The sequence below is a fragment of the Salvelinus alpinus genome, chromosome 27 (genome assembly GCF_045679555.1).
Source record: "Salvelinus alpinus chromosome 27, SLU_Salpinus.1, whole genome shotgun sequence".
Taxonomy (NCBI): Eukaryota; Metazoa; Chordata; class Actinopteri; order Salmoniformes; family Salmonidae; genus Salvelinus; species Salvelinus alpinus.
The window spans coordinates 44,309,398-44,336,185 of NC_092112.1; the positions used below are offsets into that span (position 1 = coordinate 44,309,398).

Here is a 26,788-nt window from a genome sequence, read left to right on the forward strand (position 1 = left end):
ATCACAATTCCAGTGGGTTGACTGTGCCTTTAAACAGCTTGGAAAATTCCAGAAAATTATGTCATGGCTTTAGAAGCTTCTGATAGGCTAATTGACATCATCATCATCATCATCATCAGTCAATTGGAGGTGTACCAGCTCTGTCAGGAGGAATGGGCCAAAATTCACCCAACTTATTGTGGGAAGCTTGTGGAAGGCTACCCGAAACGTTTGACCCAAGTTAAACAATGTAAAGGCAATGCTACCAAATACTAATTGAGTGTATGTAAACATTACCCACTGGTAATGTGATGATAGAAATTAAAGCTGAAATAAATCATTCTTTCTAAAATTATTTCACATGTTTTAAATAAAGTGGTGATCCTAAGTGACCTAGGACAGGGAATTTTTACCAGGATTAAATGTCAGGAATTGTGAAAAACTGAGTTTAAATGTATTTGGCTAAGGTGTATGTAAACTTCCGACTTCAACTGTACACATGTAAATATGTACATTGAATTATTTTGAATGAGCGGCCGTTCATGTGCAAAGTATTCGCATTTCCATGAGCATAGATCTCAGCTGTATGTATGTAGTGGGTCCATTCTCTTTCCCGCTCTTTATCTGCCAAGCTGTCATATCAGGTTTAGTCCACTCGGGACTTTTCATTGCATTATGTAGTAATCAATGTGTAAAATATTCTGTTTGTGTGTTTATGTAATTCTGTGTGATTATTTAGTTAGTTAGTAAATAAATATTTAAGCCAATTTGTATATCGCTGATTCATAATTTATGCTAGGGTTCGTGCAGATATCCAAGGATTTTGCGACATTCAGAGTGAGACTGATAGAAGGTAAATAATAATTAATGATTGTGCTTCACTGTTATTTTACCAAATAATTACTGAAATTAAAGCTGATTCATCATTTATGCTAGGGTTTGTGCAGATATCCAAGGATTTTGCGACATTCAGAGTGAGACTGATAGAAGGTAAATAATAATTAATGATTGTGCTTCACTGTTATTTTACCAAATAATTACTGAAATTAAAGCTGATTCATCATTTATGCTAGGGTTTGTGCAGATATCCAAGGATTTTGCGACATTCAGAGTGAGACTGATAGAAGGTAAATAATAATTAATGACTTGACTGTGACTGATGTAAGAGATATTTATATCTTTAGAGTTTAGGCGGGAGATAGTAACTCGTTAAAACTTTTTCCGTGGTACCCCAGATTACAACTTAATTGTTACATGAGTAATTTAATCGCGTAATAATTTAACGTGGTATGTAATTATTTGGTAAAATAACAGTGAAGCACAGTCAAAGACACAACACCATTCTCCTGCCAATGTTTGTCTATGGAGTTTGCATGGCTGTGTGCTCGATTTTATACACCAATCAGCAACGGGTGTGGCTAAAATAGCTGAATCCACTAATTTGAAGGGGTGTCCACATACTTTTGTATATATAGTTTAGCTGTCCTCTGGCTAAGCAATGGTGCTACCCTGTTGGGGCTACTGTTGACCTTCATTTCAAAACAGTGTGTTTTAATCAGTGAACATCAGTGAATATATTTAGTATTTTTATGAAATTCACAGAGTAGAATGGTCTTCCCCCTTCTTCCTATGAAGAGCATCCGCTGACTCACACGTTGGTTATACGCTGGTATTAAGGGAGATAATGGTTCTAGTAAAGGTTTTACTGTCTCTGCATGGTCTGTTAATAAAGAAAATGCACTTTATTCCTCATTCCATTTTGGTCTGAGAATGTGTGTGTCTGTAACACTGTATGTTGCAGGACTATGAGTTCCTGTACCAGAGTGGTGTGTGCTGTATCTTTTACAGTATATAACTCCATGCTGTATGTTTCTCTGCAGGACTATGAGTTCCTGTACCAGAGTGGTGTGTGCTGTATCTTTTACAGTATATAACTCCATGCTGTATGTTTCTCTGCAGGACTATGAGTTCCTGTACCAGAGTGGTGTGTGCTGTATCTTTTACAGTATATAACTCCATGCTGTATGTTTCTCTGCAGGACTATGAGTTCCTGTACCAGAGTGGTGTGTGCTGTATCTTCGGCCCCGGGACGAGAATCCCTCAGGCTGCAGTAGAGGTGATAGACAACATTGAGAAGAGCCTGGACAAGATCCGCCAGGCCATGTAGATGTGAAGAAGTGGCAAACATAGGCGTGTGATATCTGCACAGGATGATAGAATAGCGCAATGAGATTGTGACATGAATACATTCATAATGACTGTGTGAATTTTGCCAAAACCACAACCAATAATACACAGTTTAGTCTACAGATCTGTTAGTCTGTCTTCATCCGCGTTTCTCAATCCATTTCTGGAGGACACCCCTATTCATCTAATCAAGGGCTTGGTGATTGGTTGTGTACAGTAAGTGCTGGGTTTGAACAAAATGTGTTCTTTCTGAGCACTCCCCTATGAATAGATTGTGCAACACTGATATGGGGCAGCAGGTAGCCTAGTGGTTAGAGCGTTGGACTTGTAACCGAAAGGTTGCAAGATCGAATCTCCGAGCTGACAAGGTAGAAATCAGTCGTTCTGCCCCTGAACAAGGCAGTTAACCCACTGTTCCTAGGCCGTCATTGAAAATAAGGTTTTGTTCTTAACTGACTTGCCTAGTTAAATAAAGGTTTCAAAAATTACAATAATATAGACAGATGTTTGTGATAACTGAAAATATAATAGTGTGAAATCTGCACAGAATGTGCAGAACAAGGAGATTGTGGAAATATTCGTAATGACTTTTTGAAGTGATCCATACTGTATGTTATCTAAAGTCACTGAATCAATAAAAATAATAAAAATGATTTGTTTGCTATAACAGCTTAAGGTTTTCCATGGTTCAGATGAGATATTGAATCTGATCAATAAGATCATTAACTTTAACAAAACGTATCTTGATTACTTATTGATTTGGGTTTTTACTGCTGGCTAACTTCAAAGTTACTTTGCGCATAGTATCTTGAAGATACAGTACCGTATTACCTTTATTTATCCAGGTAGGTTATAGAGAAGTTGAGAACACATTCTCTTTAACAATAACAACCTGGCAATGGGATAGTCATTTGGCATATTAGGTCATTTCTCTCACAATCATTTTTACTTTCTCTCTTCCTTGTTCTGTGTGAAAATGAGAAACATGTCAGACCCTTTAACCCCAGAACTCGCCCTCAGACAAATGGTAACGACTAAATTTAATACATTGACACCGGAACAAATTCTGACTTGGAAGTCCTAAGAGCAGCTTTGACCCCATACGTAAATCACTTACTATGTCACAATGGGTTAGAGATTTGCCTGATTCTCACTTCTCAAGTTAGGGATTCTAACTGATAATGGGAGGTCAGAGATTTGCTCAAGCAGGACAGATCAGACATGTTAGACAATACATAGTGGGCCGTTGCTGGCTATGTTACTGTATGTATTTGGTCAGATGTCCTTTTGCCTTATGTTCAAGCTTTTGTATTGTCTATATCTTTTTTTTAATATATAATCTGCTGGAGCTTTGAACCGGTTTATTGGAATAAGAGTTGAGTGCTATTGAGACTGATTATATATCCGGTGATTGACATTGACTTGCTCATGTCTCGGCTCTCAACAACATAAAGCTCAACAGCTCTCTCTTTCTCTCTGTCCATCCCCACTTAGCCACACTCAAACCCCATCCAGAAACAACACCTAGCCTTTAAGGACTTCTGTAGCTTGATTTTTAACAGATTGGAATGAACCATTATGGCAAAACTTGCCTTTCAGAGTGTTTTGTCATACCTCTGGTATACGGTCTGATATACCACGGCTGTCAGCCAATCAGCATTCAGGGCTCAAACCAGCCAGTTTATAATAACCATTATTTTACCAGGTATGTTGACAGAAAACATAGTGCACTACTTTTTCTATAACACTAAGGACCCAGAGAAGAGAAGAATGTGCCTGCCTATTTGAAAGCATTAAAAGTTGCTTTCATGCTAGAAACAGATGGAGGACCCCTGACCTAGGGGATAAGAGCTAAGGGTTATTTCTGGACAGGTCTACAGTATCTGTAATATAGAGCAGTGGAGGCTGGAGGGAGGAGCTATAGGAGGATGGCCTGATAGTAATGGCTGGAATGGAATTTATGGAACGGTATCGAACACATCAAATGTACGGCAACCATGTTTGACTCCGTTCCATTTATTATATTTTAGCCATTACAATGAGCCTGTCCTCATATAGCTCCTCCCACCAGCCTGCACTAATATAGAAGAAACACTCTGAGAATGGGCAGTCAGAGAAGCAGTCTGAAACAGAGCGCAGAAAGCAAACCAGCTAAACCTATGAAGACCATGCAGTTGAAACATTGTTGTTGAATCCACATCTTCACTAAAAATCTAAGTTGAAAGCGGCCAGCAGTAAGCGGTTTGCTCCTCTGCTTTTGAAATAAAATATCAATATTTTCTGACGTCTGAGCAGTGGAGCTGTAGGCAGAATTCCTTATACAATAAGTTAATTAATGAATACACATATAAGAAAGAGAGATCATGTATAAGAAAGATCAGGAAACATTTTGTTTATGTATTTAACCCCTTATTTCTGGCACTAAACAGTCTCCATATATACTTCCATAAATGTTTTGAACTGTTACTGGGTGACCTTCAGACGAGTCTTGTGAGGCCTGTGGGCGTCCTATTAGTGTGTCGTCTCTATGGCTAGAACTATGGCCATAGAGACCGTTGTAAATGCTCATAGTGACCATTGTGAATGGCCATAGTGACCATTGTGAAGTTTAAGTTCAATGCTACAGTACCTCACAACAACAATAAAGTGAACTTTACAATAACACTTAAAGGGGCATTATGTAATATTTTTGTAATATATGTAATATATCTGCGGTAATAGTGTAATGTTTCACAATATTTGTTCAAAAATAAATAAATTGGGGCCCACACAAAGTTACATGATGATGGTACAGCCCGCCCGCCTATTTGACAACAAAAGCTGGTCTGTCTCTTGTTGTCAAATTGGAAGGCTGGACCCTCCCTCTCTTCCATCGGAGTCACTCAGAGGCATGGTTATCTCCTCACAAGCACAATGAACAATGGCAGAAATGGTGTGCAAAACTTAAAGTAAAAAAGACTCAGAAATTGACTTGCTATTTCCTGGTTGCTCAAATTCTACATCGCAAGTGTTGTAGCAGTGCAAATGTTGTTGCAATTCACCTAGTTTCCATTAGGGGGCTTCATTCTACATGATGTTCCTTTAACTTCAAGCCAAAAAACACAATGCTTTAGAACTTTTTATAAACGTGTATGAGCCCATATAATGTCTTATTACAATGATTATAATGTGTGATGTGTCTTATGACTGCATCATAATACATTTTTGTCTGTTGACTTCAAGTAAAGTGCTACTTTGTTAGTGATGTGGCGAGGACGAGGCGATGACCTAGTAGTGTGTGCTAGAATGACAGTGAAGAAACACAGTTGATTAACTCACACCCCATCCATTTGTGACCCTTTAACGCACATGCACACACACAGTCTTAACCCTTTGATGGGTACGGACCAATGTTCAAACGGACCGTGTTCCAATACTTTTTTTAACAGGAGCTTGTGAGCTCTTTCTCAGACTCTTTCCAGCGCCGCAGTTCCCAACTTCCCCACCAAGGGAGCTCTATTCTTATTATCCGGAAGGCTCTGTAGTAGGTCAGACCTTACACTCTGCCTGCCCTCCTCTCCTGTCTCCCTACACGAAGGTGAGTCTGGTTGGGCAGAGCAGCAGATCAGGACCTGGAGCTGGCGGAGCTCGCGTCTCAAGGAGCGTCTGAAGATGTAGTAGATGAAAGGGTTGTAGGCCGTGGAGCCTTTCGCGAACAGGCAGGGCAGCAGGGAGACCACGGGGGCCAGGCTGTCCTTCCCCTTGGTGTGGAACATACTCCAAAAGCTGAGCACCACATAGGGAGACCAGGCTACGATGAACCCAGAGCTGATCAACACCGCCATCTAGGGTGAAGAGGAGAGGGGGAGGAGATAAGGGAGAGGGGAGGAGAGAAAAGGAGAGGGGAGGCGTTTGTCTGTCAAAAACATAACATAGACTATGTTTACAGCCATGTCAAACATCTTAACCTGAGGTAGCCAAATTTGACAGGGACTGAAGCGTTTCTCGCGATCTAGACTTGTATGCTTTGTCACAGTCACTCATGAGCTTTGCTTGAGCCCCATGTCTGAAAGACCCTAAGTAGTGGAACCAGCGTGAAATAGGGTTTTGCCCGAATAAATGTAATTTTCCAAAATGTCATCAAAACTGGTACTGTTTTGATATCGAACCAGAATTGTATAATTCATCCCTTGTAAACAAACAAACAGCGCAAAAACAAAGTAATATCTCTCCAGGTGGGATAGCTAGCGAGTGGATAAATCATGATAAATCATGCCTCTCCCTAATGTCAATATGCCTTGTCCATTGCTGTTCTGGTTAGTGATGATTGTCTTATTTCACTGTAGAGCCTCTAGCCCTGCTCAATATGCCTTAGCCAACCCTTTAGTTCCACCTCCCACACATGCGGTGACATCAGCTGGTTTAAATGTTTCTAGAGATAATATCTCTCTCATCATCACTCAATGCCTAGGTTTACCACCAATGTATTCACATCTTACCATACCTTTGTCTGTACATTATGCCTTGAATCTATTCTATCGCGCCCAGAAACCTGCTCCTTTTACTCTCTGTTCCGAACGTACTAGACGACCAGTGCTTATAGCCTTTAGCCGTACCCTTATCCTACTCCTCCTCTGTTCCTCTGGTGATGTAGAGGTTAATCCAGGCCCTGCAGTGCCTAGCTCCACTCCTATACCCCAGGTGCTCTCATTTGTTGACTTCTGTAGCCGTAAAAGCCTTGGTTTCATGCATGTTAACATTAGAAGCCTCCTCCCTAAGTTTGTTTTATTCACTGCTCTGCCAACCCGGATGCCCTAGCCGTGTCTGAATCATGGCTTAGGAAGACCACCAAAAACCCTGAAATGTACATCCCTAACTATAACATTTTCCGACAAGATAGAACTGCCAAAGGGGACAGAGTTGCAATCTACTGCAGAGATATCAAAAAGAAAGGAGGACCAAGGCACTCTTCATATAATTCATTAAAATGCCTTTATAGTATGGCATGTTCAATAGAAACAACGTTTTTTTTAAACCGACGTGTTTCGGCTGCATGGCCTTCGTCAGGGAGTACAAAAAAAAGAATACAATGTCCTCTTTTGAACAGCTTTTCCAATTAGCCCTAATTGGAAGAGGGAGTGGTTACAAAATTGATGAGACACACCTAGTAAGCAATACTATACACATTAAAAGGTGAAATACTGTAGATATGTTATCATAAAAATACAACTCCAAGCTAGAAGTATCAGAACACTTAGAAAGGTAGTTCTAACCTTAAATATGACTGGAAGAAGTGTCAAGAATAAGAAAGCAATATATTCCATAGTACACTAGAACACAGCAAAACATAAACAACAACAGTCTAAACATAGCTGAGGGCAAATTAGCAAAATGTCCACTAGATGACAGCAAATGGACCTATGACGACCCTACAGGAAGGGTGAGAAATCCATATCTTCATTTAAACCAGGGTATTTAGTGGCCTGTAGTTTGTAAATCCCAAAACGTTCCCTTTGGTTTAACTGTTTAAGACGGTCAACCTTTTCTAATAGAGGCCGGAATATGATCAATACCCATAGCTTGTAGGGAGGCAGGGTTGTCATGGTGCCACACGGTCCCGTGTGGCTCAGTTGGTAGAGCATGGCGCTTGCAACGCCAGGGTTGTGGGTTCATTCCCCACGGGGGGACCAGGATGAATATGTATGAACTTTCCAATTTGTAAGTCGCTCTGGATAAGAGCGTCTGCTAAATGACTTAAATGTAAATGTAAATGTAATGGTGTAAGGACTTGTAGTGCCTTGCCATGGGGTAGTCTTCATTGCCTACCCGTATGGCATACCTGTGTTCCGCTAAGCGGTCTTGAAGGCGTCTCTTTGTCCGTCCAATGTAGAACACCTTGCACATTAGAAGCCTCCTCCCTAAGTTTGTTTTATTCACTGCTCTGCCAACCCGGATGTCCTAGCCGTGTCTGAATCCTGGCTTAAGGCCACCAAAAACCCAGAAATGTACATCCCTAACTATAACATTTTCCGACAAGATAGAACTGCCAAAGGGGGCAGAGTTGCAATCTACTGCAGAGATAGCCTGCAGAGTTCTGTCTTACTATCCAGGTCTGTACCCAAACAATTTGAGCTTTTAAAAATCCACCTTTCCAGAAACAAGTCTCTCAACGTTGCCGCTTGCTATAGACCACCCTCTGCCCCCAGCTGTGCCCTGGACACCATATGTGAATTGATTGCCGCCCATCTATCTTCAGAGCTCGTGCTGCTAGATGACCTGAACTGGGACATGCTTAACACCCCAGCCACCCTACAATCTAAACTTGATGCCCTCAATCTCACACAAATGATCAATGAACCTACCAGGTACAACCCCAAATCGTAAACACAGGCACCCTCAAAGATATCATCCTAACCAACTTGCCCTCCAAATACACCTCTGCTGTTTTCAACCAAGATCTCAGCGATCACTGCCTCATTGCCTGCATCCGTAATGGGTCTGCGGTCAAACGACCAACACTCATTACTGTCAAACGTTCCCTAAAACAATTCAGGGAGCAGGCCTTTCTAATCGACCTGGCCCGGGTATCCTGGAAGGATATTGACCTCATCCCATCAGTAAAGGATGCCTTGTTATTATTTAAAAGTGTCTTCCTCACCATCTTAAATAAGCATGCCCAATTCAATTTTTTTTAACCAGGAACAGATATAGCCCTTGGTTCAATCCAGACCTGACTGCCCTTGACCAGCACAAAAACATCCTGTGGCGTACTGCATTAGCATCGAATAGCCGCCGTGATATGCAACTTTTCAGGGAAGTTAGGAACCAATATACACAGGCAGTTAGGAAAGCTAAGGCTAGCTTTTTCAAACAGAAATTTGCATCCTGTAGCACATACTCCAAAAAGTTATGGGACACTGTAAAGTCCATGGAGAATAAGAGCACCTCCTCCCAACTGCCCACTACACTGAGGCTAGGAAACTGTCACCACCGATAAATCCACTATAATTGAGAATTTCAATAATAATTTTCTACGGCTGGCCATGCTTTCCACCTGGCTACCCCTACCCCGGTCAACTGCCCTGCAACCCCCACAGCAACTCGCCCAAGCCTCCCCCATTTCTCCTTCACCGAAATACAGATAGCTGATGTTCTGAAAGAGCTCCAAAGTCTGGACCCCTACAAATCAGTCGGGCTAGACAATCTGGACCCACACTTTCAAAAATTATCTGCCGAAATTGTTGCAACCGCTATTACTAGCTTGTTCAACTTCTCTTTCGTATCGTCTGAGATTCCCAAAGATTGGAAAGCTGCCGCGATCATCCCCCTCTTCAAAGGGGGAGATACTCTAGACCTAAACTGCTACAGACCTATATCTATCCTACCCTGCCTTTCTAAGGTCTTCGAAAGCCAAGTTAACAAACAGATTACCGACCATTTTGAATCCCACCGTACCTTCTCCGCTATGCAATCTGGTTTCAGAGCTGGTCATGGGTGCACCTCAGCCATGCTCAAGGTCCTAAATGATATCATAACCGCCATCGATAAGAGACATTACTGTGCAGCTGTATTCATCGACCTGGCCAAGGCTTTCGACTCTGTCAATCACCACATTCTTATCGGCAGACTCAACAGCCTTGGTTTCTCAAATGACTGCCTCGCCTGGTTCACCAACTACTTCTCTGATTGAGTTCAGTGTGTCAAATCGGAGGGCCTGTTGTCCGGACCTCTGGCAGTCTCTATGGGGGTGCCACAGGGTTCAATTCTCGGGCCGACTCTCTTCTCTGTATACATCAATGATGTTGCTCTTGCTGCTGGTGATTCTCTGATCCACCTCTACGCAGACGACAAAATTCTGTATACTTCTGGCCCTTCTTCGGACACTGTGTTAACTAACCTCCAGATGAGCTTCAATGCCATACAACTCTCCTTCTGTGGCCTCCAACTGCTCTTGAATGCTTGTAAAACGAAATGCATGCTCTTCAACCGATCGCTGCCCACACCTGCCCGCCCGTCCAGCATCACTACTCTGGACGGTTCTGACTTAGAATATGTGGACAACAACAAATAACTAGGTGTCTGGTGAGACTGTAAACTCTCATTCCAGACTCACATTAAGCATCTCCAATCCAAAATTACATCTAGAATCGGCTTCCTATTTCGCAACAAAGCATCCTTCTCTCATGCTGCCAAACATACCCTCGTAAAACTGACCATCCTACCGATCCTCGACTTCGGCGATGTCATTTACAAAATAGCCTCCAATACTCAACAAATTGGATGCAGTCTATCACAGTGCCATTCGTTTTGTCACCAAAGCCCCATATACTACCCACCACTGCGACCTGTACACTCTCGTTGGCTGGCCCTCGCTTCATACTCGTCGCCAAACCCACTGGCTCCAGGTCATCTACAAGTCTTTGCTAGGTAAAGTTCCGTCTTATCTCAGCTCACTGATCACCATAGTAGCACCCACCCGTAGCATGCGCTCCAGCAGGTATATTTCACTGGTCACCCCCAAAGCCAATTCCTCCTTTGTCCGCCTTTCCTTCCAGTTCTCTGCTGCCAATGACTGGAACGAACTGCAAAAATCACTGAAGCTGGAGACTCATATCTCCCTCACTAGCTTTAAGCTAGTGACACCATCTGTAAATAGCCCATCCAACTACCTCATCCCCATACTGTATTTATATATTTATCTTGTTCCTTTGCACCCCAGTATCTCTACTTGCACATTCATCTTCTGCACATCTATCACTCCAGTGTTTAATGGGTGTATTGTAATTACTTTGCCACCGTGGCCTATTTATTACATTACCTCCCTTATCTTACCTCATTTGCACACACTGCATATAGACTTTTTTTACTGTATTATTGAATATGTTTGTTTATTCCATGTTTAACTCTGTGTTGTTGTATGTGTCGAAATGCTTTGCTGTAAATGAGAACTTGTTCTCAACTAGCCTACCTGGTTAAATAAAGGTGAAATAAATAAAAAAGAGGTGTGAATCTGTCTTTGTTAATGTATCACTACACCCTGCTCTGTGTATGCACAACATTACAGAGATAAACCACCCATCTGAGTTTTGTGAGGCTATCGCCAGCTAGAGATGGATCTCACTCTAATAGGTCATTCATTATCTGTCTGTTTGCCTCGTAGGAGAGCGGAAAACTAAACTGGGCCTAACCACTGGGCATGAATTAAAGAACAAAGTGAATGTGAAAGATGTATTCAACTGCTCTTGAAGGAACATTTTAAATTCAATAAAAATGTTTTTTTCCTTAATGCAATATTATTCATTTTGTCATTTAAAAGCCTTCCACATTGCATGAATAAAATAACTAAGCAACACTCTTCATACGAATCACACTGTGGACACACACACACACACACACACACACACACACACACACACACACACACACACACACACACACACACACACACACACACACACACACACACACACACACACACACACACACACACAGTTTCATGCTGCTGTGGGACCAACAGATGTGTGAGAGATTTGTACAGGAACAGACAGATGTGTGAAGTGTCAGAGAGGTGACCGGGAGGTGACCCAGCATGCTCTATCAAACATTACAGATTCATCAGAGGGACACACAGAGACACTGGTCAACCAATCTTTCTCTGCTCTCCCCTCACTGTCTCCTCTCACCTCTTCTCCTCTCTCTCTCTCTCTCTCTCTCTCTCTCTCTCTCTCTCTCTCTCTCTCTCTCTCTCTCTCTCTCTCTCTCTCTCTCTCTCTCTCTCTCTCTCTCTCTCTCTCTCTCTCTCTCTCTCTCTCTCTCTCTCTCTCTCTCTCTCTCTCTCTCTCCCTTCTCATCTAATCCTCTTCCCGTTCTCAACGTTCTCCTCTCTGTGTTCCATAAATTGAGCATTAATGGAAATAAGAATGGTTAAATCACATGCTTTTTCAATGGTAACAATGTTATAAAGGGCCGTACAAGAAGAATGTGACAACTAGCATTGATGTCCATAAGAATAGTCAACTTAAATATCCTTGTTCTATAAGCAGCTATAATTTACACAGTATTTGTCTTGGCAGCTTGTGGAGCACTGTGTGAGCTATGGCCCTAAATATAAACTATCCACAGATTCAATTAATCACAAACACACACGTCCTAGAGATAAGCAATCATTTGTATAGGTGACAGGAAGAATTTCAGTGTCACTTCCCATCTCAAATCACATTAGATTGGTAATTACATCAAGGAGCAACAGAAGGAGGGAGTCAATTTTACAATATTCAAACAAGGCCCTTAGCTTCACTCAACAGTGCAATCTGTTGTTGTTCTTGTAGGTTTGCTGTTTGACACATTGGGCTATAGGGGAAGATAAATTGCTCTTTATTTTGTCATGTTTAAACCATATATGTTTCATGATTTAAACCAGACACCATAGGAAAGCTGTCAGGTGTGCTCCCTCTCCGGCCTCTAGGTCACCAGGCTGCTCGTTATGGCGCACACCTGTCACCATCGTTACGCGCATCTGCACATAATGACACTCACCTGGGCTCCATCACCTCCTTGATTAACTGCTCTATACATGTCACTCCCTTTGGTTCCTTCCCCAGGCGTCATTGTTTCTGTTTCATGTCTGTGCGGTGTTCGTGTTTCGTATTATGTTTCGCTGATTTATTAAATTATTCACTCCCTGAACTTGCTTCCCGACTCCCAACGCAACACGTTACAGAATGACGCCTCACCAAAGGGAAGCATCAGGGAGTGTTTATTTTTTAGAGTGTTGGAGGTGATGTCGGGTTGCCTCGGCGGGTTCGACGGGTTCCCTTGCCTCAGTTGGGTGAACAGGTTCCCGTGCCTTGACTGAGGCAACCAGGGAGGTCTCAGCCGGGTCATCAGGCTTTCACGCCTCAGCCGGTTCATCAGGTTTCTGGCGACCTGTCCGCTCCTGAACCCCGGAATCATCAGTTCGTTCAGCATCCTGCGATTGGATCACGTGTGCTCCCTCTCCGGCCTCTAGGTCACCAGGCTGCTCGTTATGGCACACGCCTGTCACCATCGTTACGCACATCTGCGCATAATGCCACTCACCTGGACTCCATCACCTCCTTGATTACCTGCGCTATATATGTCACTCCCTTTGGTTCCTTCCCCAGGCGGCATTGTGTCCGTTTTACGTCTGTGCGTTGTTGGTGTTTTGTATTATGTTTCATTCATTTATTAAATGATTCCCTCCCTGAACTTGCTTCCCGACTTCCAGCGCACATCGTTACGAAAGCCCTGCGATTTGGATTATCAACGGTTCATACGTAGTAAATAAACATGTTTTTTTTTATGGCTGAATTTAATAACACTTCTCATTAATTGAACAACTTACATGATTGATTCATTGACTTCATCCCAACAACCCATTAATAAACTCACTAATCTAATGAAAGCTGGAATCCGTATTTAAACGGCCATTTTGGGATATTACAACAACAAAGAAGTTACTTTGAACAACGAACACCGTTTTCTCCCTTGGATATCATTGCACGAGCGGTAAAACACCACGCAGGATAAAGCTGCCGAACGCTGCTCTCCTCCGTTTCACCAACAAACAATAACAAAGGTGCTGGGGAGAACAGTGGCACTGTTTTACTTTTTGCGGATTCCAGCTTTGAAGAAAAAAAAGATTGAATTAAACGGTTAATAAACAGTCAACAGATAAACGTTCATACTCACCAGAGTGACCTTCCTCTCGATGTGTCCGTAGTTGAAGTCGCTGCTTTGGATGGCCTGGTAGGCCTTGTGGAGTTTCCAGGCTATGCCAAAATAGGAGAAGAGGATGACGAGGCAGGGGATGAAGGTGCAGAGGATAGACAGAGATATGATGAAGGTGGAACGGTTCAGGGAGTCTTGGTAGCTGGCCCAGTCCACGGAGCAGGCCACCCCGAAGGGCTCCGGTCCGTAGCCACCCCATCCCAGTAGAGGGAACACAGCCCACAGCCCAGAGTACAGCCAGATCACACTGATCACCATGGTGATGGTCCGACGCTGGAACTTGTTGCCTGGTGAAGAGGTAGAGGGGGGAGAGGTAGAGAAGGGTAGGAAGAGGGGTAGAGGAGGACCCTAACCCTTAGCATAAACCTTACCCTAACCCTAATCCTAACCCTAAACCAAAGTTTAACTCTAGTCAGATCACACTGATCATCATTATGCTATGATGCTGGAATTTATTACCTGTACGAGAGTTAAAGAGGAGTGTACAGTAAGGACAGCTAGAGCACTGTAAGGACCGTATTTGATAGGCTCCTTACAATCTCTCCCAATGGGGATATTCTTATAAACATTGCGGTTAGAGCTTCTTTGGGCCAGACGTCCTGGGTGTTCGCAGCCCGCTTGGAACCTCTTGCCCTTCCCTCACTTCATTAGAGTAATAATCCATAAGAACCCACACTTACACTGCACTAAACATCCTGATTTACTTATTCACATTCATCAGAAGCACCGATGATGAATTGGTATTGATTAGCTGTCAGTGACTACCTCGGCTGCCATCCAACCCACCATTAAATTTTAAATTAAATTTTTTTTTTTATTGAACCTTTATTTAACTAGGCAAGTCAGTTAAGAACAGATTCTTATGTCTGCGTTTGGAACCAACCCTTGCAGGGACTACCACAGAATTAGAATATGTATATTTCTGAGTCAACAGTTTGGAACCGACTGTAATGAGCACATTATATAGATATGGAGATAGATATGATGGTGAATAGAATTCATAAACCAATGGATATTATGGTGGCTGATCTAGCTGATAAAAAAAAATGTGGTTGGCAGAGTAACCTGATTGTGGGTCACAGAGTATTACATCTAGTTGAATAATATTATATGCCATTGTATGTGCGTACGCATGTGTGTGTGTGCCTGCATGTGTATATATGTGTGTGCCCTACGGTGTCCTGGTAAAGATCAGCCGGGTCGGATGTATCTTCCCACTGAACATCGATTTGCTATTCAGCAGACGACCTTCTCCTGTGCTCTCATCAAACTGTTCAACACCATGGGTTTCACCATATAATTAGAATTGCTTCAAATTCAAATTCTATAAACGTCTCTACCTCCTGCTGGTAGTTTAGATTATGAGATATAAAACCAATAATAGTGCACCCAGAACCTTAAGAAGTAAGCTTAGAATTACTTATTTCCGTGTCTTTTTTCATTTAGTTTATCCAGGGGATTATCATGCATACATTCTTGTCACGCAAATTCCTACTGTATACATTATGAACAAACGTTTCAGCTGAATAGAGCTTCTGGTCAGCGGGGTGGTGGCACTGGGATCCTCATCTCTCCCAAGTGGACATTCTCTCTTTCTCCCCTGACCCATCTGTCTATCGCCTCCTTTGAATTCCATGCTGTCACAGTTACCAGCCCTTTCAAGCTTAACATCCTTATCATTTATCGCCCTCCAGGTTCCCTTGGAGAGTTCATCAATGAGCTTGACGCCCTGATAAGTTCCTTTCCTGAGGATGGCTCACCTCTCACAGTTCTGGGTGACTTTAACCTCCCCACGTCTACCTTTGACTCATTCCTCTCTGCCTCCTTCTTTCCACTCCTCTCCTCTTTTGACCTCACCCTCTCACCTTCCCCCCCTACTCACAAGGCAGGCAATACGCTTGACCTCATCTTTACTAGATGCTGTTCTTCCACTAATCTCATTGCAACTCCCCTCCAAGTCTCCGACCACTACCTTGTATCCTTTTCCCTCTCGCTCTCATCCAACACTTCCCACACTGCCCCTACTCGGATGGTATCGCGCCGTCCCAACCTTCGCTCTCTCTCCCCCGCTACTCTCTCCTCTTCTATCCTATCATCTCTTCCCTCTGCTCAAACCTTCTCCAACCTATCTCCTGATTCTGCCTCCTCAACCCTCCTCTCCTCCCTTTCTGCATCCTTTGACTCTCTATGTCCCCTATCCTCCAGGCCGGCTCGGTCCTCCCCTCCTGCTCCGTGGCTCGACGACTCATTGCGAGCTCACAGAACAGGGCTCCGGGCAGCCGAGCGGAAATGGAGGAAAACTCGCCTCCCTGCGGACCTGGCATCCTTTCACTCCCTCCTCTCTACATTCTCCTCTTCTGTCTCTGCTGCTAAAGCCAATTTCTACCACTCTAAATTCCAAGCATCTGCCTCTAACCCTAGGAAGCTCTTTGCCACCTTCTCCTCCCTCCTGAATCCTCCTCCCCCTCCTCCCCCCTCCTCCCTCTCTGCTGATGACTTCGTCAACCATTTTGAAAAGAAGGTCGACGACATCCGATCCTCGTTTGCTAAGTCAAACGACACCGCTGGTTCTGCTCACACTGCCCTACCCTGTGCTTTGACCTCTTTCTCCCCTCTCTCTCCAGATGAAATCTCGCGTCTTGTGACGGCCGGCCGCCCAACAACCTGCCCGCTTGACCCTATCCCCTCCTCTCTTCTCCAGACCATTTCCGGAGACCTTCTCCCTTACCTCACCTCGCTCATCAACTCATCCTTGACCGCTGGCTACGTCCCTTCCGTCTTCAAGAGAGCGAGAGTTGCACCCCTTCTGAAAAAACCTACACTCGATCCCTCCGATGTCAACAACTACAGACCAGTATCCCTTCTTTCTTTTCTCTCCAAAACTCTTGAACGTGCCGTCCTTGGCCAGCTCTCCTGCTATCTCTCTCAGAATGACCTTCTTGATCCAAATCAGTCAGGTTTCAAGACTAGTCATTCAACTGAGACTGCTCTTCTCTGTGTCACGGAGGCGCTCCGCACTGCTAAAGCTAACTCTCTCTCCTCTGCTCTCATCCTTCTAGACCTATCGGCTGCCTTTGATACTGTGAACCATCAGATCCTCCTCTCCACCCTCTCCGAGCTGGGCATCTCCGGCGCGGCCCACGCTTGGATTGCGTCCTACCTGACAGGTCGCTCCTACCAGGTGGCGTGGCGAGAATCTGTCTCCGCACCACGTGCTCTCACCACTGGTGTCCCCCAGGGCTCTGTTCTAGGCCCTCTCCTATTCTCGCTATACACCAAGTCACTTGGCTCTGTCATATCCTCACATGGTCTCTCCTATCATTGCTATGCAGACGACACACAATTAATCTTCTCCTTTCCCCCCTCTGATAACCAGGTGGTGAATCGCATCTCTGCATGTCTGGCAGACATATCAGTGTGGATGACGGATCACCACCTCAAGCTGAACCTCGGCAAGACGGAGCTGCTCTTCCTCCCGGGGAAGGACTGCCCGTTCCATGATCTCGCCATCACGGTTGACAACTCCATTGTGTCCTCCTCCCAGAGTGCTAAGAACCTTGGCGTGATCCTGGACAACACCCTGTCGTTCTCAACTAACATCAAGGCGGTGACCCGTTCCTGTAGGTTCATGCTCTACAACATTCGCAGAGTACGACCCTGCCTCACGCAGGAAGCGGCGCAGGTCCTAATCCAGGCACTTGTCATCTCCCGTCTGGATTACTGCAACTCGCTGTTGGCTGGGCTCCCAGCCTGTGCCATTAAACCCCTACAACTCATCCAGAACGCCGCAGCCCGTCTGGTGTTCAACTTTCCCAAGTTCTCTCACGTCACCCCGCTCCTCCGCTCTCTCCACTGGCTTCCAGTTGAAGCTCGCATCCGCTACAAGACCATGGTGCTTGCCTACGGAGCTGTGAGGGGAACGGCACCTCCGTACCTTCAGGCTCTGATCAGGCCCTACACCCAAACAAGGGCACTGCGTTCATCCACCTCTGGCCTGCTCGCCTCCCTACCTCTGAGGAAGTACAGTTCCCGCTCAGCCCAGTCAAAACTGTTCGCTGCTCTGGCACCCCAATGGTGGAACAAACTCCCTCACGACGCCAGGTCAGCGGAGTCAATCACCACCTTCCGGAGACACCTGAAACCCCACCTCTTTAAGGAATACCTAGGATAGGATAAAGTAATCCTTCTAACCCCCCCCCCCCTTAAAAGAGTTAGATGCACTATTGTAAAGTGGTTGTTCCACTGGATATCATAAGGTGAATGCACCAATTTGTAAGTCGCTCTGGATAAGAGCGTCTGCTAAATGACTTAAATGTAAATGTAATGAATAGCCTTCCTCTTCAGTATGCAGGACACAGACAGACAGATGTCCAGAACTGGGACTGTCAAACACTTCCTGGCGATTGTCCAGTCAGGCGTATACTACAGTAGCTGATGTATAAGTAACATTACACTGTATATCAGGCACGTGCACAGGTAGGGGTTTACCTGTGTCCGAGCACTTGCCCATTTGCCCTCCCACTCGCCAAGTGTCCTTTTGGGTGATGGTATAATTATATATTTTTTGTACACAGTTTTTTGTTGTTGTTGTTCTGAACACACTGCCCACAAGTCACCCCCTTGCAGCATGACATTTGTTTAACACTTGATAAAACTTGACTGACACTTGATTTACATCATCGTCAATATTCGGTCTGGTTGGCTAATAGCCTACGTGGAGCAGAGAGAGGCAGAAAGGCAAAGAGAGGAGCAGCTGCATCTTCGACCCTTCCGACACAACTCTATCCCTTCTTCAGTCGGGAGTTGTACTTGGGTCAGAGCAGCAGCAACACAGGTAGTCTAGACTCTAGCTAGCCAACATATACTAAAATATAAGCTAATAGCTAGCCAGCCATATAATAGCCAGCCAACCCATATCATGAGTTAGAAGACTATTCATTGTATATTATTTAAGAGCGTTGAAGATAAATCACAATCAATAAAATAAATGCAGGTGGGTGACCTTTTTTAATTTCGAGCACCTGCCCCCTGAAAGGTCAGAATTTTTGAGTAACAGTGGAATCAACCAATCACATTTGAACAAAAGCGCATGTAAACTTTCCCCTTCTCAAAGGCTGACAGGTCACTGTGCAATAGTGAGCAGTAGTTTTCCCATGGTCTAGCTAGCTTTTGTTGTAAGCTAGTGTGCAGTGGCTGCAGCAGGTGTTGTTGAAGAGGCGGTTGATGCTAATGTGTTAGCTTCGCCCTGTTCACGATTAACTTTCATAACGAAATTACGTTTCAAATTTAACAAGTGATCATCATCTAGTAAATGATCTGTTGTTAACTAGCTATCTGTTGTTAACTAGCTATCTGTTGTTAACTAGCTATCTGTTGTTAACTAGCTATCTGTTGTTAACTAGCTATCTGTTGTTAACTAGCTATCTGTTGTTAACTAGCTATCTGTTGTTAACTAGCTATCTGTTGTTAACTAGCTATCTGTTGTTAACTAGCTATCTGTTGTTAACTAGCTATCTGTTGTTAACTAGCTATCTGTTGTTAACTAGCTATCTGTTGTTAACTAGCTATCTGTTGTTAACTAGCTATCTGTTGTTAACTAGCTATCTCTGAAAATAATGTGTTATGTGTGTGAAACATTGTCGCATTTAAGATTTTAGATCGCAGATTATTTTGTGTGCTGAACTTGAAAAATATGTTTGCAACGGGAAGTAATAGCTATAAATTTCGACTGAGAAATGCTTAGCCGAATGGTTGTGTTTTTGTATTCTTATGATTGGAACCTACCTGCTAATTATGTCAGAGTGAATGTGCTGCTTATTCTTTAACATCATGCTGTGAGTGACTGCTGTCTTTCTATCAGCCCTCTGTGTTTTACAAAAAGCGTTCTCTCCTACATGGAGTGTGCTGGTATTACGGACACTGTCCTTTCAGCATCACACGCCTGTTACACTCACATCCTTTGATGTGTCACTGTTGTCACTTTTGATAATGATGGTGTTAGGTTGTGTAAGCAGGGTGGTTGTTGTTGTGGGTAGCATTATCCATGTGGGTGCTGTCTCTGTGTGAGTGGTAGCATGAAGTGTGGCTCAGCCTCAGGCCTGTTAGATTCAGCTGGGCTCATTAAGCGATGCTATGTTTCTGTTATTTTTCTTGCGTTTTGAGTTTGGTACGATGTATTGTAAGATTTTATTTTCCCAATGAAGGTCCAATAGACATGGTTTGCCACTGTACAGTATATATATGCTTTTCTCTCTATACATAAATCAAAATGGACAGCTGAAAGCAAGATGATGTATCGTAGGCTAGCTTGTTGCTGGACCTGGTTGGTTTGGTAAAGTAGTTTATTACCATAGGTCCGATCAACGGCAGCAGGGCTGCAACTACATATGAGGACACCAAGGTCCGGACCTCTGTCATTTTTTCTAATTTGAAAATAATAATAATTCATCACTCTCTCAAATGTTCTAACTCTGCCCTCTCGCGACACAGGCCGAAGGCCTGAGACATGAAACGATCTACCCCATCTCGGACAAAAGGCTTTTTTTGTTATTCTTTTTACCTCGATTTTCCATTTGAATTTAATAGATTACCCATTACCCACCTTTTTTTTAACACTTCATCACTGATATTAATACAGAATCCTAAGTAATATTCTAATAATTCATGTGAATGGGATAATACAATAATATGTGTGCTCCATTGATGTTTGTTTGTGCGGAGCTTGATTAGTAATGCCTAGGAATACAAATGTGAATGCTATGTCGTTTGAGAAAATAGATATCTAATTAAAGAGACGACGATTTTATGCAATTCATCATTACAACTGACTGAACAGTCGCTGATGCTACGTGTCACTGTGAATCATTCCTCATATTTCCCCCCTTTCAGGGGTATAACATTACGTATGGCTAATAGGCTATGTGTTTGTAGATCGACCGATGTGAATTAACCTACAGCAGCCAAGGTGAAAATGGCTGGGGTAATTTTTGCTTGTTTTTGCTGTTCTCCAAATCAGTTCGTCAAATTTATGTCCTGCTAGAGCTGCCCTGGTCAACTTTAAGTGCTGTTATTGTGAGGTGGAAACATCTAGGAGCAACAACGGCTCAGCCGCGAAGAGGTAGGCCACACAAGTTCAGAGTGCTGAAGCGAGTAGCTCGTAAAAATTGTCTGTCCTTGGTTGCAACACTCACTTCCAAATTCCAAACTGCCTCTGAAAGCAACGTCAGCACAAGTACTGTTCATCGGGAGCTTCATGAAATGGGTTTCCATGGCCGAGCAGCCGCACACAAGCCTAAGATCACCATGCGCAATGCCAAGCTTCAACTGGTGTGGTGTAAAGCTCACCGCCATTGGACTCTGGAGCAGTGGAAACGTGTTCTCCGAAGTGATGAATCACGCTTCACCATCTGGCAGTCCGAAGTACGAATCTGGGTTTGACGGATGGCAGGAGAACGCTACATGCACCAATGCATAGTGCCAACTGTAAAGTTTGGTAGAGTAGAAATAGTGGTCTGGGGCTGTTTTTCATGGTTCGGGCTAGGACCCTTCGTTCCAGTGAAGGGAAGTCTTAACACTACAGCATACAATGACATTCTAAACGATTCTGTGCTTCCAAATTTGTGGCACCGTTTGGGGAAGGCCGTTTCCTGTTTCAGCATGACAATGTGCCCCTGTGCACAAAGCGAGGGTCATACAGAAATGGTTTGTCGAGATCAGTGTGGAAGAACTTGACTGACCTTCACAGAGCCCTGACCTCAAACCCATCGAACAGCTTTGGGATGAACTGGAACGCCGACTGTGAGCCAGGCCTAATTGCCCAACGTCAGTGCCCAACCTCACTAATGCTCTTGTGGTTGAATGAAAGCAAGTCCCCGCAGCAATGTTCCAACATCGCCTTCACAGAAGAGCGGAGGCTTTTATAAAATATATAGAAAAAAAGCTAAAAGAAAGCCTGCGGATCCTAAATTAGGGCCTTAGAGCCGAGGCTCTCTCCTCATGGAGAGAAGTGCCTTCGGGGTTCAGTAATGTTTGGTTTAGACCTACATGGAAATCAGAGGTGTGGAGTGAACCTCCTAGCCAAATTTGATAAATCAAAAATGTGTCTTGGGTGGGTTTTCGTCTTCTTCTAATTAACTGCAATGAAACGTTATTATTTGTGGGGGCTAACACAACTCGTCAGATCTCAGGCAAGGTTTGTTATATCACACAAACATATTGGAGTTTACCAAACAACCTCCACTATCAACCAGCCACCCTACCGCACTTTTTCAACCCAGCTTGCATAAAAAAGGAAAACTGTGCTCAACTGACGGACTCATACCTGTTTTGGGTGGGTTTCCTGTCACCAGGTATCGTACCAGACCCATGACAGCCAGGGTCATGATGCTGGCCGTACTGAAGATCATCCCCATCAGGCCATAGTAGAGGCAGGAGGAATCCCCTCCGATCCAGGCGTGGTTGAAGAGCGAGGCAATGGACAGGGGGTACATGCTGAGAGCCATGCCGATGTCCGTCACAGCCAGGTTGACTGTCAGGAGCTCCGGGGCCTTGAGGTGAGTCGGCCGCAGTGCTGAGGTCAGCAGGACTGCAGCATTACCCAGCACTGACAGCACCGCTGGATGGGAGAGAGAAAGAGAGCAATAAGTCAGTCAGTCAATCAAGGAATCAAGCAAGAAAGCTGGAAGAGAGAGCAAGAATTAGTAAAACTAATCTAGCAATCGATTAACCAATCAAGCTGGAAGAAAGAGAGAGAGAAGGGGAAGAGGGGCCACTAAATGTCCATGGAAGAGAGGACAGAATTAGAATAGAAAGTGCCATATAGTCCTGCTGTTCTGTTCTCTCTAACATGGCCAGATAGTGGCGTCCCAGATCCACTCACCCGTGTGATGCTGCTATTGTCATTAAACCTTATTTGCAGTATTTGTCATGGTACAGATGTCAGATCTTTATTTGATCACTCTTTTGTCTTGAATTCTTTTCTCCTGGAAATTCAAATGAGCCTTGTGATTTAGATACGTTCACTGAAAACCCGCAGTTCCCTTTCTCTCCATGCTGGGCAGTCGAGTAATTCAGAGCAGTGCCAGCTATTAAAACCATCCTCCCTCTCTCGCTAGGTCATTATGATAGAGAATGTGTATTGGTTGCATGCACACAACATTTGCCTGCCTTTGGCTGTGTTTACGCAGGCAGCCCAATTCTGATATTTTTTTCCCACCAATTGGTCTTTTGACAAATATTTGGGGCAAAAGATCAGAATTGGGCTGCCTGTGTAAAAGCAGCCTATGATCTTTAGCCCATAGAAATGGTTCCCCAGGCCTGGACCTGCACGCAGGCAGACACTATCTTTAAAAAATATATATTATTAAGGGGAACCAAGCAAGGGGGTCGAGCCTTAACATTCCTCATCGGGGTTCCCACTTGGTTTGCATTGTCACTGTCTTACATGGAATGTTACCAGGCCATAGTGCATATTGCAGGTCAGAAGGCTGTGAAAACGCCACGTTTACTATTGACCACTGTGCTCCTCAGGCATTTTGACATGGAAATGAAAAGACACGTCCTGGATTTTCAGAAGAATAGCCTTCATAAGAGTGTTATGAGCTCCCTCAAGGAGTTGAACCCTGATGGGGTTGTCGTTAGCGCGCTTGAGCTGGGGGAGGGGAAACCGTGTTCTCCCGTAGGTTGCACACTTTTAGAACTAGCAGAGTGCTAAGTGGTACTTGGTCTGGGTAATTTTTATAATGGACTGCATTATATCGCACTTAAACTCCCACACCAGTAGAAATCCACTTTTTCGATCTGAAAGGAGATGCCCAGAGCTTAACCATGATGTCGCATAACGATGTAAGTCAATAAAACATATTTTTAGTCAACGTTTTATATATTTGTGCTTGAAGTGACAAAACCGAATAGCCGCTTTGTGCAAATTTGTGCCATGACGTGTCTTTTCCTATAATGTATTTGTATTTATTATGGATCCCCAATACATTACAATACACTCGCAGATTTCACAACACACTGTGAGCCCTCAGGCCCCTACTCCACCACTACCACATATCTACAGTACTAAATCCATGCATATGTTATCGTGTGTGTGTGTATGCATGTGTGATGTACACACAGAGCTAATATTAATAATATGAATGTCAATTTCTCCTGGCTGAAAGTGGAGGAGAGATTGACTTCATCACTACTTTAATTTATGAGAGGTATTGACATGTTGAATGCACCGAGCTGTCTGTTTAAACTACTGGCACACAGCACACACCCATGCATACCCCACAAGACATGTCACAAGAGGTCTCTTCACAGTCCCCAAGTCCAGAACAGACTATTGGAGGCACACAGTACTGAATAGAGCCATTACTACATGAAACTCTATTTCAAATCAGGTAACTGACGCAAGCAGTAAAATTTGATATAAAAAACAGACTAAAAAACACTTTATGGAACAGCGGGGACTGTGAAGCAACACAAACATTGGCACAGACACATGCATACAAGGGCCAGCTGTGCTGCTCTGTTCTGAGCCAATTGCAAGTCCTTTTTTTGTGGCACCTGACCACACGACTGAACAGTAGTCAAGGTGCGACAAAACTAGGGCCTGTAGGACCTGCCTTGTTGATAGTGTTGTTAAGAAGGCAGAGCATCGCTTTATTACAGACATACTTCTCCCCATCTTAGCTACTACTACATCAATATGTTTTGACCATGACAGTTTACAATCTAGGGTTACTCCAAGCAGTTTGGTCATTTCAACTTGCTCATTTTCCACATTATTTATTACAAGATTTAGTGAAGTTTAGGGTTTAGTGAGTGTTTTGTTCCAAATACAATGCTTTTAGTTTTAGAAATATTTAGGGCTAACTTATTCCTTGCCACCCACTCTGAAACTAACTGCAGTTCTTTGTTAAGTGTTGCAGTCATTTCAGTCGCTGTAGTAGCTGACGTGTATAGTGTCGAGTCATCCGCATACGTAGACACTCTGGCTTTACTCAAAGTCAGTTGCATGTCGTTAGTAAAAATTTGGTGTAAATAATTTTTTTGCCAAAGTTTAGTTTCAGGGCTAGGTTTTATTTGAATGGTACCACCCACCATCATGGCATTGTTTGTTAATCAGAAACACCTGCAAAGTTCGCGAGTCCCGACTGAGCTCAGCACTATAGATCATATTTGGCTACATCAAAGATTGTGGATAAATTAAGATAGTTCACTCAGGCCGTTTACCATTGAAAGAAATGGTCAGTTCCGGTCTACTTAACAGGGTTGATCTCCCATTGACACCGATGCCAATATTCTATGTTGTTCTCTCTGTTCTCTCATTTCACCAATCTAACTAGCTATACATCAGTGCATTGTCTAAATTGCAGCCGTGAATACGCTATAGAAATAGAGAGAATATAAGCTCCGGTAATATGGATAGTTTAACTATTGAAGCGATGGGCGAGTTTGTTATGCATGACTTGGTGCCCCGGGTGGGTACAGATTTCACTTTAGGATCAATGGAATGGTCGAAAATTAGCCAACCCTGCACCCCCGGGGCACCGGGCCATGCAAAACAAATGTATCTAAAATGTTAGTGGTCAAAACCACTCATCTTGGGGCAACGGTTGGAGTAGGGTTCTAAAATGCAATCATATCACGCAATTTTGATATTTATAAAAAAATAAATAATAATTATGCAGACTAGCTAAAAAAATAAGTGAAATTTGTCAAATCATCCAATGGATTATGGCAGGGGTGCAACTTTCACCGGGGACGGGGACGGGGGGAGTCTGCGGCTCATCAACAGCTGGGCTGGTGATTTGAAGTTGTCAACTGGAGCGGTATTCAAAGAGAGAGAGGTAAGGGGTCTCTCGTCTGCTTTTGCTTTGTCCATGAGTGATTTAGCAATCTGTACAGATTTTTCAGCAATGCCATTACTTTGAGGGTAATGTGGGCTTCTGGTGACTTGTGTGTGAACTCCCATGCTTTTGTGAAGGATTCAAACTCCTTTGATTTCTAACAGTGGCCATTGTCAGATATTAAAATCTCTAAAATGCCATGCTTGGCAAAGAGGAACATGCCAAAACAAAATGTCCTGTGCTCTCTGTTTGCAGTTTTCCATGCCCAGCATGGATGTGTCCAGCATGGATCTTTGTCAAAATCTCTTCTCTGAGACTGGTAGGAATGATGATTTTCTCTCCTCTCCAGTTGATCTGTGAAAGTTCATCATGATGTTTCCAGAACTCTGAGATGCTCAGAGGGCATTTTCTCCTCTCCTCAGGCCATCCATCCTGTATGACTTTCCTCAGCTGTGTGAGTTGTGTGTCCTTTTCTGTTTTTGCTCGGATCTCCTTTAGTTTTGTGTCACTAACTGGTAAGTCGCTGTACACAGTGTGCACCTGCATGTCCATGCCTTCACTGAGGCTGCTGTCCTTGTAGGTAAGAAACTTCCTGGAGAGTGTGTCTGCGACATAGATGTCTTTGCCTGGACGGTGAGTGATTTTGAAGTCGCATCTACAGAGATCATTCTCTGTAGCCTTGGTGGGGCTGCGGCTAGCGGTTTCATCATGATTGACCTCGAGGGGCTTGTGGTTCAGATTCCACAATGACTTGTTGTTCATAGACGTACTGATGGAAACGCTTACATCCGAACAGAATGGCTTACAGTTCCTTTTCGATTTGAGCGTACTTGATTTCACAGTCTGTGAGAGATTTGGAAGCGTAGCCGATGGGCTTTCCTTCTTGCAGTAGCACTGCACCTAGTCCATACTTCGACGCGTCTACTTGGAGTCTGAGCTCTTTGTTGGGGTCGTAGTAGGCAAGGATTGGTCCTGGTTCTCTTGTGATCAGGTCTTTCACTTTCTGGAAAGCAATGTTGACTGTGCTCTTCTGTCGTGTTCCTCTTTGG

At 43.8% G+C, this 26,788-nt stretch overlaps 2 protein-coding genes across 3 annotated transcripts in view; one reads left to right on the plus strand and one right to left on the minus strand.

Annotated features, from left to right (window-relative positions):
- Positions 1–2,819, plus strand: part of LOC139556619 (methylmalonyl-CoA mutase, mitochondrial-like) — a 57,220-nt gene extending 54,401 nt beyond the window's left edge. Inside the window, exon 13 of one of the 2 annotated variants that reach the window (XM_071370786.1) lies at positions 2,018–2,819. In XM_071370786.1, the coding sequence (XP_071226887.1) occupies positions 2,018–2,146 (129 nt within the window). In that variant the 3' untranslated portion in view covers positions 2,147–2,819. Of the gene's footprint in view, positions 1–1,780; positions 1,850–2,017 lie in introns of those variants that run through there. The other variant, XM_071370787.1, reaches the window with a different exon arrangement.
- An 888-nt stretch (positions 2,820–3,707) lies between these two features.
- Positions 3,708–26,788, minus strand: part of LOC139555884 (opsin-5-like) — a 40,460-nt gene continuing 17,379 nt past the window's right edge. The window contains exons 2-4 of the mRNA XM_071369248.1: positions 22,217–22,510; positions 13,858–14,183; positions 3,708–5,990 (exon numbers count right to left, since the gene is read on the minus strand). Of these exons, the coding sequence (XP_071225349.1) occupies positions 5,613–5,990; positions 13,858–14,183; positions 22,217–22,510 (998 nt within the window). The 3' untranslated portion in view covers positions 3,708–5,612. The remainder of the gene's footprint in view (positions 5,991–13,857; positions 14,184–22,216; positions 22,511–26,788) is intronic.